General features: G+C 45.9%; 1 protein-coding gene across 1 annotated transcript in view; it reads left to right on the top strand.

The window, feature by feature from the left end:
- LOC121278863 (desmoglein-2-like) overlaps positions 1–17,498 on the top strand; it is a 58,607-nt gene that overhangs the window by 21,522 nt on the left and 19,587 nt on the right. The window contains exons 5-11 of the mRNA XM_041189320.1: positions 2,536–2,682; positions 6,000–6,144; positions 7,906–8,057; positions 9,571–9,705; positions 14,107–14,292; positions 17,025–17,129; positions 17,175–17,359. Coding sequence (XP_041045254.1) covers positions 2,536–2,682; positions 6,000–6,144; positions 7,906–8,057; positions 9,571–9,705; positions 14,107–14,292; positions 17,025–17,129; positions 17,175–17,359 — 1,055 coding nt within the window. The remainder of the gene's footprint in view (positions 1–2,535; positions 2,683–5,999; positions 6,145–7,905; positions 8,058–9,570; positions 9,706–14,106; positions 14,293–17,024; positions 17,130–17,174; positions 17,360–17,498) is intronic.

Below are 17,498 nucleotides of genomic sequence, written 5' to 3'. Positions count from 1 at the left end.
GCAGGTGCCAAGGTGAGCTGGTTAGCGGTCTTGCCTCAGTCCTCCGGGACTTCATTTCTGTTTTTTTAGAAGCTGTGAGGCTCTCTAGCTCCACCTCTCACACACCCAACACACCACCGTCATGGCTCCTTCACGTCAGGTCATGCGTACCAAACCCATGTCCCCATTGCCACTCATGCCTCCTCCATAGCCACTCACCCCAGAATCCACCATGGGCTGACCTTTTGTTTATTCATTCATGGGATGTGGGCTTCGCTGGCTGGACCAGCGTTTATTGCCCATCCCTATTTGCCCTTGAGAAGGTGGTGGTGAGCTGCCTTCTTGAGCTGCTGCAGTCCTTGTGGTGTAGGTACACCCACAGTGCTGTTAGGAAGGATTTTAGATTTTGACCCAGCGACAGTGAAGGAACGGCGATATATTTCCAAGTCAGGATGGTGAGTGACTTGGAGAGGAACTTCCGGGGGGTGGTGTTCCCACCTATCTGCTGCCCTTGTACTTCTACATAGTAGTAGTCATGGGTTTGGAAGGTGCTGTCCAAGGAGCCTTGGTGAGTTCCTGCAGTGCATCTTGTAGATGGTACACACTGCTGCCAATGTGAGTCAGTGGTGGAGGGAGTGAATGTTTGTGGATGGGGTGCCAATCAAGTGGGCTGCTTTGTCCTGGATGGTGTCAAGCTTTTTGAGCATTGTGGGAGTTGCACTCATCCAGGCAAGTGGAGAGTATTCCATCACACTCCTGACTTGTGTCTTGTAGATGGGGGGGACAGGGCTTTGGGGAGTCAGGAGGTGAGTTACTCATTGCAAGATTCCTAGCCTGTGACCTGTTCTTGTAGCCACAGTATTTATATAGCTAGTCCAGTTCCATTTCTGGTCAATGGTAAGCCCCCAGAATCTTGATAGTGGGGGATTCAGTGATGGTAATGCCATTGAACGTCAAGGGGTGATGGTTAGATTCTCTTTTTTTTGGAGATGTTCCTTGCCTGACACTTGTGTGGCATGAATGTTACTTGCCGTTTGTCAGCCTTAGCCTGGATATTATCCAGATCTTGCTGTATTTGGACATGGACTCCTTCAGTACCTGAGGAGTCATGAGTGGTGCTGAACATTGTGCATTCATCAGCTAATATCCCCACTTCTGACCTTAAGATGGAAGTAAGGTCACTGATGAAGCAACTGAAGATGGCTGGGCCGAGGACACTACCCTGAGGAACTCATGGAGCTGGGATGACTGATCTCCAACAACCACAACCACCCTCCTTTGTGCTAGGCATGACTCCAACCAGTGGAGAGCTTTCCCCGATTCCCATTGACTGCAGTTTTGCTAGGGCTCCTTGATGCCACATTCAGGTCAAATGCGGCTTTGATGTCAAGGGCAGTCGCCTCGCCTCTGGAGTTCAGCTCTTCTGCCCATGTTTGATCCTCAGGGGCCTGGTTTAAACACTGCAATCCAGTGTCTTGCCTCTCCACAGCTCAATATCCACGGGCATAAAAACAGCTCCGGACACATGAGCATGTTGGAAATGTCTTCCTTGTATTTAATTCTAACCCTTCCCAATAAGTCTCTCTCACCCATCATGGGAGTTGTTGGCTAATGTGAAGACCTTTGTGTCCCAAATCTGGGCACATTACTTTAGGGAGGACATCAAGGCCTTGGGCGGAAGTCTTCTGGTGCAATGGGTATCATCCCTGTCTCTGGGCCAGATGCTCAGGGTTCGAGTCTCACCCCAGGACTTGTTGGCCAAGGAAGGTGTGTTCACAATGTGGCCAAACAGGTAGAGGATCAACCTATAAATCCTTCCAACACAGGCCCCTGGCAGGTGGTAAGAGCAGGAGAGATTCCTGGTCAGCCACGTGATGGAAAGAAAGTTGGAGCCTCAACCATCACTGTCCATAGCTCCAGACTACAACATGTATGTAAGAGTGCATGTTGTAGCGGCAACATGACTCCCTGAGTGAACTGTAGCACACACACAAGGCCGAGAAGTAGAGATTTACTCATCAGGGAAGATGGCCTCCAATTCTATGGAGAGACTGGAGGAGCTGGAGTTGTTCTCCTTAGAACAGTGAAGGTAAAGGGGAGATTTTACAAGTTCAAAATCATGAAGAGTTTTGATGGAGTAGACAGAGACTGGTTACCAACTTCCCTGCCAGTGGAAACAGAGGGCACAGATTTAAGATAATTGGCAAAAGAACCAGAGGCGAGTTGAAGACAATGCTTTTTGTGGTGTGTTGTTATGATCTGGAATGTGCTGTCTGAAAGGGTGGTGGAAGCAGATTCAATGGGAACTTTTAAAAGGGCTATGAAAAGAGAGCATTTGGGAGTGTGGGACTAAGTGGATAGGTTTTTCAAAGAACCAGCACATATATGATGGGCCAAATGGTCTGCTCAAGTCCTGTAAAATTCAAGGTACTGCAGATACTTCCAGAATTGCATGTTGTAAATAAATGGTTAATACAGCTCCTCTATTAGAGAATAAATACAATCATTTACGGTGCTTTGCGAATATGAAATATCCTTTGCTATTTCTTCCCTTAGATCAGATCAGATAAGGAAACCAATGAGAACATATTCTACAGCATTGAAGGACCAAGCTTGCCAGCCGATTTATTTGTAATTGATCATAGAACTGGTGAACTAAATATTACAAGAATGGTGGACCGTGAGAGAAATCCCTTTTTTGAAGTAAGTCATCGTTCATTGTCAAATGTTGCAGGATTACTATGACAGTTTTGTTCCTGTTTAAACACATTCCTTCTGTAAAACCTTCTAGACATTGTGCACCAGGAGGATGTTAAGGGATAAAAACACCAGTCTCACTTGAATCGTAGGCATGTCTCAGAATCTGCATTCCGGCGTCAAAACATTACTTTGATTCATGGGTGCATGAACATACAAAAGCAGAATTTTAGTTTGCTATCCCTCTTCTGAAGAGCATTGGGACAACTTACTGTGTTATCTCTGTAATCTCCGCCAACCCCAACAACCCTCCACGATATCTGCACTCCTCTAATTCTGGCCTCTTGTGCATTCCCACTCATAATCGCTCCACCATCGGTGGCCATGCCTTCAGAAGCCCCAGGCTCGGGATTTCCCTCTTTGCACCTCTTTACCTCCTTCTTTCTCTACATTCCTCCTTTTAAGGATGCTCCTTAAAACCCATCTCTTTGAGCAAGTTTTTGTTACCTGGCCTAATATCTCCTTATGTGGCCCGTCTCACACTTTGTTCTATAATGCTCCTATGAGGAAACTGTTCAGAGAAGCTTCACCAGACTAATGCCAGGAATGAACAGGTTTTCTTATGAGGACAGGTTGGACAGGTTAGGTTTGTATCCACTGGCGTTTAGAGGAGTAAGAGGAGGCTTGACTGAAACCTTTTAAGATCATGAGGGGTCTTGACAGAGTGAATGTGGAGAGGATGTTTCCCCTTGTAGAAGAATCTAGAACTAGGGAGTCACTGTTTTAAAATAAGAGGTCGTCCATTTAGGACAGAGATGAGGAGAAATTTTTTTTGAGTCCTTGGAATAGACTACGAGGGTTGGATGAAGTGAAAGATCTTGGCTTGGTCCCTGAAGGCAGCAGTTCAAGTAGACAAGGTTGTAAAGAAGGCATATGGAATGCTCTCCTTCATTGACTGAGGTATAGAATGTAAAGGTAAGGATATAACATTGGAATTGTATAAAACACTGGTGAGGCCACAACTGGAGTATTGTGTGCAGTTCTGGTCACCACACTACAGGAAGGATGTAATAGCTCTGGAGAGAGTGCAGGGGAGGTTTACAAGAATGTTGCCAGGGTTAGAAAAGTGTAGCTATGTGGAGAGATTGGATAGGTTAGGGTTATTTTCCTTGGAACAAAGAAGGCTGAGAGGTGACTTGATTGAGGTGTACAAAATTATGAGGGGAATAGATAGAGTGGACAGGATAAAATTGTTTCCCTTGGCGGAGAATTCTAGAACCAGGGGACATAGATTCAAGATAAGTGGCAGAAGGTGTAGGGGGGACATGAGGAAGAACTTTTTTACGCAGAGGGAGTGGGTGTCTGGAATTCGCTGCCCAAGTTAGTGCTAGAGGCAGAAACTTTAAACTCTTTTAAGGTGCAGATCCAGGTACTTTTTAAGTGCTGTAAGCTGCAGGGCTATGGGCCGGGTGCAGGAAGGTGGGATTAGAAAGGGCACCTGGGTGTCCTCGGGCTGGCATGGACAAGATGGGCTGAATGGCCTCTTTCTGTGCTGTAACTTTTCCAAGGTTCTAACGCCCGTCCTCAAAAGATAGTGAAAGCAGAATCTTTGAGTATTTTTAAGGGAGGCGCAGATGATTTCTTTATAAACAAGGTAGGGGGGGTGGGTGAAAGGTTATCTGGGGTAGGCAAGGAGGGTACAAGCAGATCCGCCATGATCTTATTGAATGGCGGAGCAGGCTTGAAGGGCTGAGTGGCCTACTCCTGCTCCTAATTCGTATGTTTGAAGCACCTTGAGATGTTTCATTACGATAAAGGTGCCATATAAATATGAGTTGCTGCTTATTGTTGAAAATATAGAAACCGAAATGTATAAAAATGGACATTGGAACAATGGGAGGCCATTCAGCCCCTCAAGCATGTCGTGCTATTCAGTTTGATCATAGCTGATCTGGATTGTAACTTCATCCACCCAACTTGATTCCGTAACCAGTAATACTCTTGCCCAGCACCAAATGTACCAATCTCTGTTGTGACATTTTCAATTGACCTCCAGCTTTTTTGTGGGAGAGAGAGATTTAGATTTCTACAAGACTTGTGTGAAGGACAGCCCATGCATGTTCACATTCATGATATATTAGCGTCAAAGACCAAGATTTCTTGGTCCCAGCTGCTTCCTCAACTCCTTCTGTAAGGAGTTTTGAGTAAAGACACACTTCCATGGTGAGACTGGCTCCTCCTATGAGGAGTTGAGCAGCGGCCGGTATAAAACTAAGCCCTTCATCCCTGCAGACCCTCCCAGTGATTAAAACGAATGCAAGTCACAGCCTAGTCCTCAATCTTACAAGAAACAAATTCTATGTGTGTTCCAGGAGCCTGGAACAAAATTGAGAGGTGGAAGAGAGAGAGGCAAGGGGAGGGAAAGAGAGAGAGAGAGATCGAGAGGGTGGGGAGGGAGGGGAGGGGGAGGGGATGGAGGGAGGAAGGGGGCTTGAGAGGGGAGGGAGGAAGGAGGTGAGCGAGAGAGGGGTAGGGGGAAGGAGGGAGGGAGGAAATGGGTGACGGGGAGGGAGGTAGAGGGCGAGAGAGGGGAGGGAGGAGGGGGCGAGAAAGGGGAGGGAGCAAGGGGGAGAGAGAGAGCGGGAGAGGTGAAAGAGAGGGAGCAGTAGAGAGGTAGGCAATGGCTGAGGAATGAAAACGTATACAAGACCCTGAACAGCATTGACAAGGTGGATGTGGAAAGGATGTTTCCTCTTGTGCGTGAGTCCAGAACTAGGGGTCACTGTTTTAAAATTAGTGGTCACCCTTTTGGGACAAAGATGAGGAGAAATTATTCTCTGAAGGTTGTGTGACTTTGGAACACTGCCACAGGAGGTGGTGGAGGCAGAGTCATTGAATATTTTTAAAGCGGAGGTAGATAGATTCTTGTTAGGCAAGGCAATCAATGGTTATCAGGGTTAGATGGGGATGTGAAATTTGAAACACAAGAAGATCAGCCATGGTGTTATTGAACGGCAGAGCAGGCTTGAGGGACCGAATGGCCTACTTCTGCTCCTATTTAGTATGTTCATAGAAAAAAATAAAGATTACAGACTTGCATTTCTAGCACTTTTCATAACGTGGATGTCCCAAAGTGCTTTCGTGCCAATGAGTATTTTTTGTACTGTAGGAAACATTACAGCCAATTGGCGCATAGCAAGTTCCCACAAAGAGAAATATAACAAATACCAGCTATTGTTTCCCTTGTGGGGTAAATATTTATGTATCTATATATTAATCTCCTCTCTTAAATGATGTTACTGAGCTTTTCACATCGATTTCAGCTGATAGGTAAAGCTAAGGATACTCGGAATCAAGAAGTTGAGAAACGCCTAACACTTCATATTGAAGTTGAGGATGAGAACGATAATGCTCCAGTGTTCACACAACAAGTATTTCAAGGGGCTGTTGAGGAACTGTCTCCATTTGGTAAGGACACAGTGTCTTCCTTGAAGTTAATAACAATAGAGTAAATTCGTCAATCCTCTAAAGAGTTTATTTATTTTTTTAACCATACCTTTCTTGGACTTTGCTGTCTCCCCATTAGTTTCACCAGGGAGGGTGGCTGTGGAATGGGATGTCCTGCCATTCTCAAGAAGTGGGTTAAAATTCCAGGGGAGTTCCACATACGTTATGAGACCCTGGCTGTATTTGTCAGTGAGATCTAAATCAGCGGGCAGTAAAATGAAGAACAGGCCACATTTAGCAGCACTAACTGCTTCTATCCATTCCTTTCCCACCAATCAGGGAGCGTTAAAATCCCCCCCTTAGATGCTCAGCTACATTCTTGCCTCATTCTATTCTTAATTATTCTTTTTGTTTTTTGCTGGTTGTTTAATCTTTGATACAGCTCCCGTGTTTTGACAGAGCTGCTGCAGTTGTTGACCAGAAACACTGCTCAGTTCTTTTCTTATTTTGTGACGGGTTTCCCTCCCTAAACCTCTCCTCACCGCTGCCTCTCTTTCCTTTCACCGTACAGATAATGAAAGCATTAGTATCCCTTCTTCTGATAGTCCTCCAGTCCTGTAATCCTCTCAGATCTCAGCACTCTTTTGTTTGGGTTCTTTCTTGGGATGTAAGTGTCGCTGGCAAGGCCAGCATTTCACCCCCATCTTCTAATTTTGGACTCTGGCACGTCCCTGATTTTAATCACTCCACAGTTGGCGGCCAAGGTTTTAGTTCCACGTGCTCAGGAATTCCCTACAGAAACCTCTGTGAGTCTCTCTCTCTTTCTCTCTCTCTCTTTCCACCTCCCTCTCTATCTCTCTTGAGTCGACCTCTATCTCTCTCAACCTCCGCCTCCCCCTCCCCTTCTCTCCCTCTCTCTCCCCCTCCCCTTCTCTCCCTCTCTCTCTCCTTCCCTCTCTCTCTCTCTGTCTCTCCCCCTCCCTCTCTCTCTCTCCTCCACCCTCTTTCTCTCTCTCTATCCCCCCCTCTCTTTCTCCCGCCCCCCCTCTCTCTCTCTCTCTCTCTCCCCCTCCCCCCTCTCTCTCTCTCTCCACCCCTCCTCCCCTCTCTCTCCCCCTTCATCCCTGTCTCTCTCTCTCTCTCTCTCTCTCCCACACTCTCTCTCTCCCTCTCCCCCCTCTCTCTCTCTCTCTCTCCCCCTCCCTCTTTCTCCCCCTCCCCCCTCTCTCTCTCTCCACCCCTCCCTCCCTCTCTCTCTCCCCCTTCCTCCCTCCCTCTCTCTCTCCCCCTTCCTCCCTCCCTCTCTCTCTCCCCCTTCCTCCCTCCCTCTCTCTCTCTCCCTCCTTCGCTCTCGCTCTCGCTCTCGCTCTCGCTCTCGCTCTCGCTCTCGCTCTCGCTCTCGCTCTCGCTCTCGCTCTCGCTCTCGCTCTCGCTCTCGCTCTCGCTCTCGCTCTCACTCCCTCCTTCTCTCTCCCCCTCCCTCCCTCCCTCTCTCTCTCTCTCTCCCTCTTCCCCGCCCTCCCCAATCTCCATCTATCTCTAAGATGCATCTTAAAACCTACCTCTGACTAAACTCAGTGCCATTTTTTGCTGGCAACGCTCCTTTGAGGTGCTTGGAATGAGAATGTTTTACTGCTTTAAAGACACTATGTTAATGCATGTTGTTGTTTTCCACTTGCCAAAGTACTTTGGAGGCATTTTAATCATAAACAAGGAACAAACTGCTTTTATTTTGCCTTTTAACCTAAAGAACAACTACAATTTTCATTATGTTTATTCTAGATACCTTTGTGTTAAAACTAAATGCAACAGATGCAGATATAGGTGAAAATGCGGAAATTGCCTACAGAATTGTATCGGAGGAATCCATCAACCTGTTTTCTGCAAGGTCTAATGGAGAAATCAGAACAATGGGAACAAACTTAGACAGAGAGGTTTGTGTCAATCTAATACCAGCAATTTCCTTTAGTACGCTGTCACTTGGCAACTGTTAGTGGATGGTGAATGGTGTGCCAAATTTTTCAGTTGACCCTGACAGCCGGCAAATCCATCACCATTACGGACTCACAGAATCCTGCAGCGAGTAACCTCTCCCCCTGACCCCTCAAAGCCTGTCCACCATCTTCAAGGCACAAGTCAGGAGTGTGATGGAATACTCCCCACTTGCCTGCATGAGTGGCACCCACTAATATATAGAAGGACAAGGGCACCTGGACGTTCCCCTCCAAGCCACCCACCATCCTGATTTGGAAATATATCGGCTGTTCCTTCACTGTGGCTGGGTCAAAATCCTGGAACTCCCTCCCTAACAGCGTTGTGGGTGTACCTACACCACATGGACTGCAGCGGTTCAGGAAGGCAGCTCACCAACACCTTTTTCAACGGCAACTTGGGATGGGCAATAAATGCTGGTCTCGCCAGCGAAGCCCACATGCTATAAATGAATAAAAACAGCTCCAACAGCACTCAAGAAGTTTAAGACTGTCCAGGATGAAGCAGCCTTCTTGATTGGCACCCAATCCAACACCTTCAACATTCACTCCTTCTACCAGAGGCAGCAGTGTATACCATCTGCAAGATGCATTGCAGCAACTCACCATGGCTCCTTCGACAGCACCTTCCACGAATGAATAAAGAAAAATTAGTAAGTCCCTAGCCTTCTACAAATACCCATGGCCTGCTCATGGGACACAGCCTTGTGTCACATGTTGTAAGGCACATAAATGTTGTCCATGAACTGAAGAAAACAAGAGAAGAGGCTGCGTTTGAATCACTTCCCACTGGTGGTTGCCAGCTCCTCTTAGACATGTTCCTGGAGTTTTCATCACATGACTATTGGCCACTAACCATCCTGCACCTACCCTCCTGCCATTGGCTGACTGACAAATCCATCCTCATGGTGCCCTGCCTTCCCCACAGCCAATCAGAATGCGAACAGACACCCAACTGGATGACACAATGACAGTCAGTCAAACAGCCCTCCTTCCCCCCAAGTCCAATTATGTTCATAATTAATCAAAAGTGTTCAAAGAGCTTTTGGAAAAATACGCCCAGTCTATTTCTCCTGTGTTAGAGATGAAGCTTAAATTCCAGGACACTCCAGGCTAAACCTGGAGGGTTGGCAACACTAATGTTGTCCCACCTTCCTCACTAAAATGGCCACATTGGGGCAACTACAGACACAGGTCCATTGGCATTAACCAGGAGAGGAGTAGGAACATTCAGACAGGGCATTGAAAGGAAACAGACGTGGACGTGTAGTCTAAGTCACTGGCCTTCAGTTCTCCCTCTTTGCTGAGCTGGAGGGACTCTGGTCACCCAGGGTTCAGTGAAGAGGAAAGTTAACCTTGGTATGTTTCACTGCATCGTCATACAGAGAATGATTTTGAAATCAATGAAATCAAGAAAGGAATGTGGTACATTTTCCTTTTTTTTATCCTGCTTCAGATCCAGGATCTATATACCTTAACTGTAGAAGGTCGTGATTTAAATGGAAACAGAGATGGGAAATCTTCCACAGCAAAAGCGCAGATCAGGATCTTGGATGTTAATGACAACATTCCCATAGCTGAAAAAATGGAGGTATATGAATTCTAATAAAATATATAACTTTGCATTCTGTACAATCATCTTCATACCATCACTGCTGTTGTGGACCTTGTTCCAAAGGGAAACTGAAGTACTAGAGAACTCTAACGCTAACAATGCATTTTAGTCTCTCTGTTACTATTTTGTGTTTTATTTTAATGCCTGGCTTCTCAGAAGCTTTAAGATAATGATTTCCTATATTGTTAGGGGATGATGGTGGTATAGTGGTAATGTCAGTCGACTAGTAATTCAGAGGTCCAGGATGAAGTTCTGGGGACAAGGGTTCAAATCCCACCATGGAATTTGTAAAAAAAAAATGTTATTGAAACTTGACATTGAAAGCTAGTTTCAGTAATTGGTGATCATGAAACTATCACTGATTGTTGTTTAAAAACCCATTTGGTTCATTAAAATCTACCATCCTTACCTGGCCTGCACGTGATTCCAGACCCATAGAAATGTGGCTGACTCTTAAATGCCCTACCAAGCCATTCAGTTCAAGGGCAAATAGGGATGGGCAACAAATGCTGGCCTTGCCAGTGATGCCCACATCCCATGAAAGAATATTTTTTTTTAAAATGCAGTGTAGGTTTCTTGGTCTAGCATATCAGAGTGTTGCCAAAGAGATGGAGGACGACAAATTTTAGGCTAGTGTTCATAAAAAGGAGAGAGGGTTAGGTTGGGTGACCACAGGGCTGTCAGCTCATGCCAGTGGCTAGAAAGCTTCCCAAGACAAGAGCCTGGGACAAAATTAATTGGCACTTGGAAAAGCTTGGCTTAATACAGGAGAGCCAGCATAGATTTGTTGAAGGCAAATCACGGTTGACCGGTAGTGTGGATTGTGTTATTTGCAGAAGTAATGGGGACAGATGATGGTGGTAGCGCATTTGGTGTTAGCGTATGCAGACTTTCATTTTGCCGTTTGCTTCTTTGCAAAGCCAAAAACCCACGGGGTGAGCGTCAGAGTAACAGTGTGGGTATGAAATTGCCTAAAGAATTGAAAGTGGAGAGAAGTGGCGAACAGTCACACTTCAGACTGGAGGAGGTGGGGTTTGGGGGGGAGGTGTGATGGACAGTGTTAGGACCACTGCTCTTTTTGATAGAGATGAGGCAAACGCAGTTTAAGTGTGAAATGATACATTTTGGTGGAAAGATTGAGGGGAGGCAGTACCAGTCAAGAATCCTTTATTCGAAAGCACTCGCGGCCAATTTCAGTTTTCGGCTATCGCACATGAATTTACATTACAGTAGCCTAAGCCTAGGTAGCTATAGCCTAAAGTAAATAAAATGGATAGAAGCATAAGATGTATCACTAAATAATAAATACAGAATACTTGTAGTAAGTTTTTCTTTTTGACATGTTTACCACAAAAATCACAAGGTAAACAGTGCAGATTACAATAGACTTCCCACGCTAAAGGTCGATGAGGTTCAAAAAAAGTGTGCTTTTACGGATAAAGGATAATCAATTTGTGTAAACTAAATGATACAGCTTTAAAGGAACAGAGACACCTGTGGATTTACATACACAAATCTTCGAAGGTGGCAGAATAAATTGCGAAGGGTTTTTAAAAAAAAGAAAAGGACCCTTGGCTTTATAAACAAAGGTACAGAGTACAAAAGCGTGGACGTTATGATGAATCTTTATAAAAACACAGGTTAGAACTGGAGTATCGTCCAATTCCAGGCTCCACACTTTAGAAAGCCTGTCAAGACATTTAGAGAGTGCAAGTGAAGTTTACAAGCATGGTACCAGGGTTCTTTTATTGTTTTCATGGGATGTGGGCATTAGCGGCAAGGGCAGCATTTGTTGTCCACCCCTAATTGCCCTTGAACTGAGTGGCTTGCTAGGCCATTTCAGATGACAGTTGAGAGTCAACCACATTGTTGTGGGCCTGGAATCACATGTAGGCCTGACCAGGTAAAGACAGCAGCTTTCCTAGTGAACCAGATGTGTTTTTAGGACAAAAACAAAAACAGAATTACCTGGAAAAACTCAGCTGGTCTGGCAGCATCGGCGGAGAAGAAAAGAGTTGACGTTTCGAGTCCTCATGACCCTTCAACAGAACTTGAGTTCGAGTCCAAGAAAGAGTTGAAATATAAGCTGGTTTAAGGTGTTGGGGGGAGGGGGGGAGGGGGCGCGGAGAGAGAGAGAAGTGGAGGGGGGTTGTGGTTGTAGGGACAAACAAGTAGTGATAGAAGCAGATCATCAAAAGATGTCACCAACAGTAGAACAAAAGAACACATAGGTGTTAAAGTTGGTGATATTATCTAAACGAATGTGCTAATTAAGAATGGATGGTAGGGCAATCAAGGTATAGCTCTAGTGGGGGTGGGGAGAGCATAAAATATTTTAAAATACTTAAAAATAATGGAAATAGGGGGGAAAAGAAAAATCTATATAATTTATTGGAAAAAAAACAAAAGGAAGGGGGAAACAGAAAGGGGGTGGGGATGGAGGAGGGAGCTCAAGACCTAAAGTTGTTGAATTCAATATTTAGTCCGGAAAGCTGTAAAGTGCCTAGTCGGAAGATGAGGTGTTGTTCCTCCAGTTTGCGTTGAGCTTCACTGGAACAATGCAGCAAGCCAAGGACAGACATGTGGGCAAGAGAGCAGGGTGGAGTGTTAAAATGGCAAGCGACAGGGAGGTTTGGGTCATTCTTGCGGACAGACCGCAGGTGTTCTACAAAGCGGTCGCCCAGTTTCCGTTTGGTCTCTCCAATGTAGAGGAAACCACATTGGGAGCAACGAATGCTGTTTGTCCCTACAACCACACCACCTCCTCCACTTCTCTCTCTCTCTCTCTCTCTCTCTCTCCGCCCCCACCCCCCACACCTTAAACCAGCTTATATTTCAACTCTTTCTTGGACTCGAACTCAAGTTCTGTCGAAGGGTCATGAGGACTCGAAACGTCAACTCTTTTCTTCTCCGCCGATGCTGCCAGACCTGCTGAGTTTTTCCAGGTAATTCTGTTTTTGTTTTGGATTTCCAGCATCCGCAGTTTTTTTGTTTTTATCTCTGTGTTTTTAGGACAGTTGGTCCATTGCACCATGCTAGTCCTAGCTTTCGAGTAGTTTAAGCGTGAAATGATACATTTTGATGGAAAGATTGAGGGGAGGCAATACTGGTCATTGTGGCACAGAATGTGGCCACCAGACCCATCGAGTCTATGCCAACTCTCTGTAGAACCAACCCAATCAACCCCATTCCCTCTGCTCTACCCCTAGTACGCTCCTGGTTTATTTCCCTCAAGGGTCTACCCAATTCCCACTTGCAATCATTCACAGTCCCCGATCCCACCCTTCTAGGCAGCGAGTTCCAGTTCATTACCGCTTGCTGCGTAAACAAAATAACAATGGGCTGTAACTTCCAAGCTCCATGTCAGTATATCTGCGGGGCACCCCAAAGATGCACTGGAGAACCCCCTCCTGCGGAAGTTCTGAGGTAAGAATTGCACAGCAATTGCCCAGGAAGTTCAAACTTCCAATGGACAATTGCCCTACACTGAGAACCATCGGAAAATGTGATTTTTAATCACAAACTTTGGATGGTTCCGATTTGGTTTACACTAGTAGTTAGCCAGAAAAACTTAGAATAATTAAAACCACTTCTAACTTCAGGGTAACTATTGTACTGACCTCCCCCAATGCCCACCACGGGACATACACCACCCCCTTGACCTCCCACAGGACTATCCTCAGCCCACCTGACTGGAAGTGGGTCTCACCCCACCCCTCTACTACCACCCACCCCACACACCCTCCCCCCTCCCCCCATGGGACTCCTCACATCCCCCCAACCGCCAACCTCTCCAGGCCCAATTCCCATCTTTCCAAGCTGCCCCACCAACCCCCACCACAACCACCACTCCCAGGCCCAACTCCTGACCTCCCCCCATCCTCCTCTCACCAGATCCATCTCCTAACCCTCCAACCCCTTCCACTAGCCCAACTCTAGACCTCCCCACCCCCCTCCCCAAATCCTACCCACCTACGTTGTTTACTTACCTTCTTCCTGGCTTGTCAAAGACCTTAAAGCTTGGCTGGACCTTTAAATTTACTTGGTTTATGGCAGCTGGTGCCATAAGAAAGAGGGCACGGTTTACTGGTGACCCTGCAGCCCTCGACTGTAGGCCCTGGGAGGAGTGTGCTGCACTGCACACGTCTCGCCTGACCCAAGCTGGAAGGTCGGCCAAGATGGCATCGCCTGGATTTTCAGATAAGTAATCCGACTCAATTGCCACTCCATCATGCGTTACAGTCCAATATTCTTCCTTACATTCCTCCTGTGTCTCTCTCTCCCACAACCTTATATCCATGTGCCCGCCCCCCCTATTAGCTAATAATAACTGCAATTATGTTGGAATAAAATATCTGCTTCTGCTCTTGTCTTCAGTATGAAGTCTCTGTGGAAGAAAATTCACTGAATGATGAGGTCATCCGCATCAAAGTATTTGACAAAGATCAAGAATTCACCGATAACTGGCTGGGGCACTTTGAGATTATTGAAGGCAATGAGATGGGACACTTTAGGTTCGAAGTGGACGAGCAAACAAATGAAGGAATTTTGGTACTTCACAAGGTAACATTGAAAATCAGATGAAGCCTGTGTTAGATATACGAACAGAAAATGCTGGAAAAACTATAGCTAATGCAAGCCTGTGTAAGCATGTGGTCAGAGGAGCAGCAAGAAAGCAATCCCCATAATAAGGCAAACCCTAAGGAGTTTTGCGGGGAAAAGCCCAGCAAATTTAATGGCGCTTGCTGTTAATAATGCATAAATTATCGCAGGAGCTTGTGATGAGGAAGAGGAACCCCATGAATTGCAAATCGTCGCAAGTTCCTGGACAATTTTTGTTGCTCTGCTATTACCGTCAAGCAAAAGGCAGTTTGCTCTCAGCCTTTTAGTAATATTCATTCATGGGCTGTGGGTGTTGCTGCCTGGGCCAGAATTTATTGCCCATCCCTAATTTCCCCTTGAGAAGGTGGTGGTGAGCTGCCTTCTTGAGCCGCTGCAGTCCATGTGGTGTAGGTACACCCACGGTGCTGTTAGGAAGGGAGTTCCAGGATTTTGACCCAGCGACAGTGAAGGAACAGCGATATATTTCCAAGTCAGGATGGTGAGTGACTTGGAGGGGAACTTCCAGGTGGTGGTGTTCCCATCCATCTGCTGCCCTTCATCTTCTAGATGGCAGTGGTCGTGGGTTTGGAAGGTGCTGTCGAAGGAGCCTTGTTGAATTCCTGCAGTGCATCTTGTAGACGGTACACGCTGCTGCCACTGTGCGTCGGTGGTGGAGGGAGTGAATGTTAGTGGATGTGGTGCCAATCAAGTGGGCTGCTTTGTCCTAGATGGTGTCAAGCTTCTTCAGTGTTGTTGGAGCTGCACTCATCCAGGCAAGTGGGAAGTATTCCATCACACTCCTGACTTGTGCCTTGTAGATGGTGGACAGGCTTTGGGGAGTCAGGAGGTGAGTTACTCGCCACAGGATTCCCAGCTTCTGACCTGCTCTTGTAGCCACAGTATTTATATGGTTATTCCAGTTCAGTTTCCAGCTCAGTAAGGTGGGAATGTGGAGTTGAGGATACAGTCAGGTCGGCCATGATCTTCTTGAATAGTGGAACAGGCTCAAGGGGCCGAGTGGCCTTTCCTCCTAATTCATATGTTTGTATGAAATTGATCCATGATCAGCGGCCATGCCTTCAGCCCTCAGCTCTGTAATTCCCCCCTGTAAGCCTTTCCACCTCTCTGTCTTAAGACGTTCCTTCGGACCTCACCTCTTCGACTAAGCTTTGACCTTAATACCTCATTTTGTGGTTTGGTGTCAGATTCTCTTTGATAATCATTCTCGTGAATTACCTTGGGGTGTTTTGCCATGTTACAGGTAAACTATTCCTTGAAATGTAAATAGTTAAAGGGTTGGCTTGATCAATGTTTTTAAGATATTAAGGGAAACAGATAGGGTAGATAGAGGGAAACTCTTTCCATTGGTTGGATAGTCTTGGACAAGAGGGTACAGTCTAAAAATGAGACCCAGACCCTTCAGGAATAAATCATATAAATCCTTCGTTAGTCCACAACTTGAGTACTGTGTGCAGTCCTGGTCACCTCTTTACCGAAAGGATATAATTGCATTAGGGAGGGTACAGAGGAGATTTACCAGGATGTTGCCCAGGACTGGAAAACTGCAGCTATGAGGAAAGATTGGATAGGCTGGCTCTGTTCTCCTTGGAGCAGAGGAGGCTGAGGGGAGATTTGATTGGGATGTACAAAACTCTGAGGAGCCTGGATAGAGTGGATGGGAAGAGCCTGTTTACTTTAGCAGTGAGGTCTGCGACTTGGAGGCATAGATTTAAAGTGATCGGTAGAAAGATTAGAGGAAACATTTTTTTTCATCCGGGTGTAGCAGGGGGTCTGGAACCCACTGCCTGAAAGGGTAGTAGAGGCAGAAACACTCAACTCATTTAAAAGATGTCTGGAAGTGCACCTCAAGTGCTGGAAACTGCCTCGGAGCAAATGCTGGAAAGTGGGATTAGGTCGGGGTTGGCTCGTTTATCAGCCCGATGCAGACATGATGGGCCAAGTGGCCTCTTTCTGTGCTGTAAACTTCCTATGATTCTTTCTATGAGTGAAAATAGGAAAACTACTTGGACACAAAAGGTGAAGTACGCTTGGAACCCTCTGCTGCAAATGGCCATTGATAATTGTTCATTTTAAACCTGAGATTGGTGGAGTTTTACTAGCCAATGGTATAAAGGCATATGAGAAAAAGGTGGGTAAGGGAGTGAATCTGAGGAACTCTTTACCGCAGGGGGCTGTAGAGGCTGGGTCACTAAGCATATTCAAGGCCTGAGATAGACAGATTTTCAATCAGTCAGGGAAATCAAGGGTTATGGGGAAAAGGCAGGGAAGTGGAGTTGAGGATTATCAGATCAGCCATGATCTCATGGAATGGCGGAGCAGACTCGATGGACTGAATGGCCACTTATGGCCTTATATGGAGTTTAGTGACAGATCTGCCATGATTTAATTGAATGGCAGAACAGGTTCAAGGGGCTAAATGACTCCTCCTGTTCCTATTTTCCTACTTCTGTTTTATCTGAAATCTCCTAATAATTGAATTTATGACGTTTTAAATTAAATTAGTCTCTCTTTTTATGATTTGTTCTCAATTTGAACGTATTTCCCTTCAGCAACTTATAATATCTTTTGTTCGACTTAGGATTTTGACTTAAAAATGAATTTGCTTGGATATGGTTTACTGTGTCTCCCCATACTTGTCAACCTTTGACATTTGGTTTTCCCATCCCTTGTAGGAGCTGGATTATGAAGAATCCCAAATCAGGAATCTGATCCTTCGAATCTCCAATAAAGCACAATATCATTCATCCATTATCAGTGGAGGTGGAGGTGGAGGTGGAGGTGGAGGTGGAGGTGGAGGTGGAGGTGGAGGAGGTGGAGGTGGAGGTGGTATCAGCAAACCAATCAAGATAAAAGTCAATGTAAAAGATAAGAAAGAAGGATTTTCATTTAAACCAACGACAAAGCGAATCAGTATTACTGAGGATAGAACAAAAATCAAAATTGGCGAATCATTTGGAAAATATCCAGCTATCAGTGCTGATACTGGGAAAGAAAGTGAAAGAACCAGGTAAAAGGGTGCGCCTGTGTCGTGGGTGCGCCTGTGTCGTGGGTGCGCCAGTGTGTTATCTGCCTCTGTATGTGTAGTTTGTGTGGGCTGGATTTTACGGGACACAGCCACCCCACCAAGCTAAAAAGGTGGGGATCAA

The sequence above is a fragment of the Carcharodon carcharias genome, chromosome 6 (assembly GCF_017639515.1).
Source record: "Carcharodon carcharias isolate sCarCar2 chromosome 6, sCarCar2.pri, whole genome shotgun sequence".
Lineage (NCBI taxonomy): Eukaryota > Metazoa > Chordata > Chondrichthyes > Lamniformes > Lamnidae > Carcharodon > Carcharodon carcharias.
The sequence above is the reverse complement of the archived record's forward strand: the minus strand, read 5'-3'. Positions and strand labels throughout refer to the sequence as shown.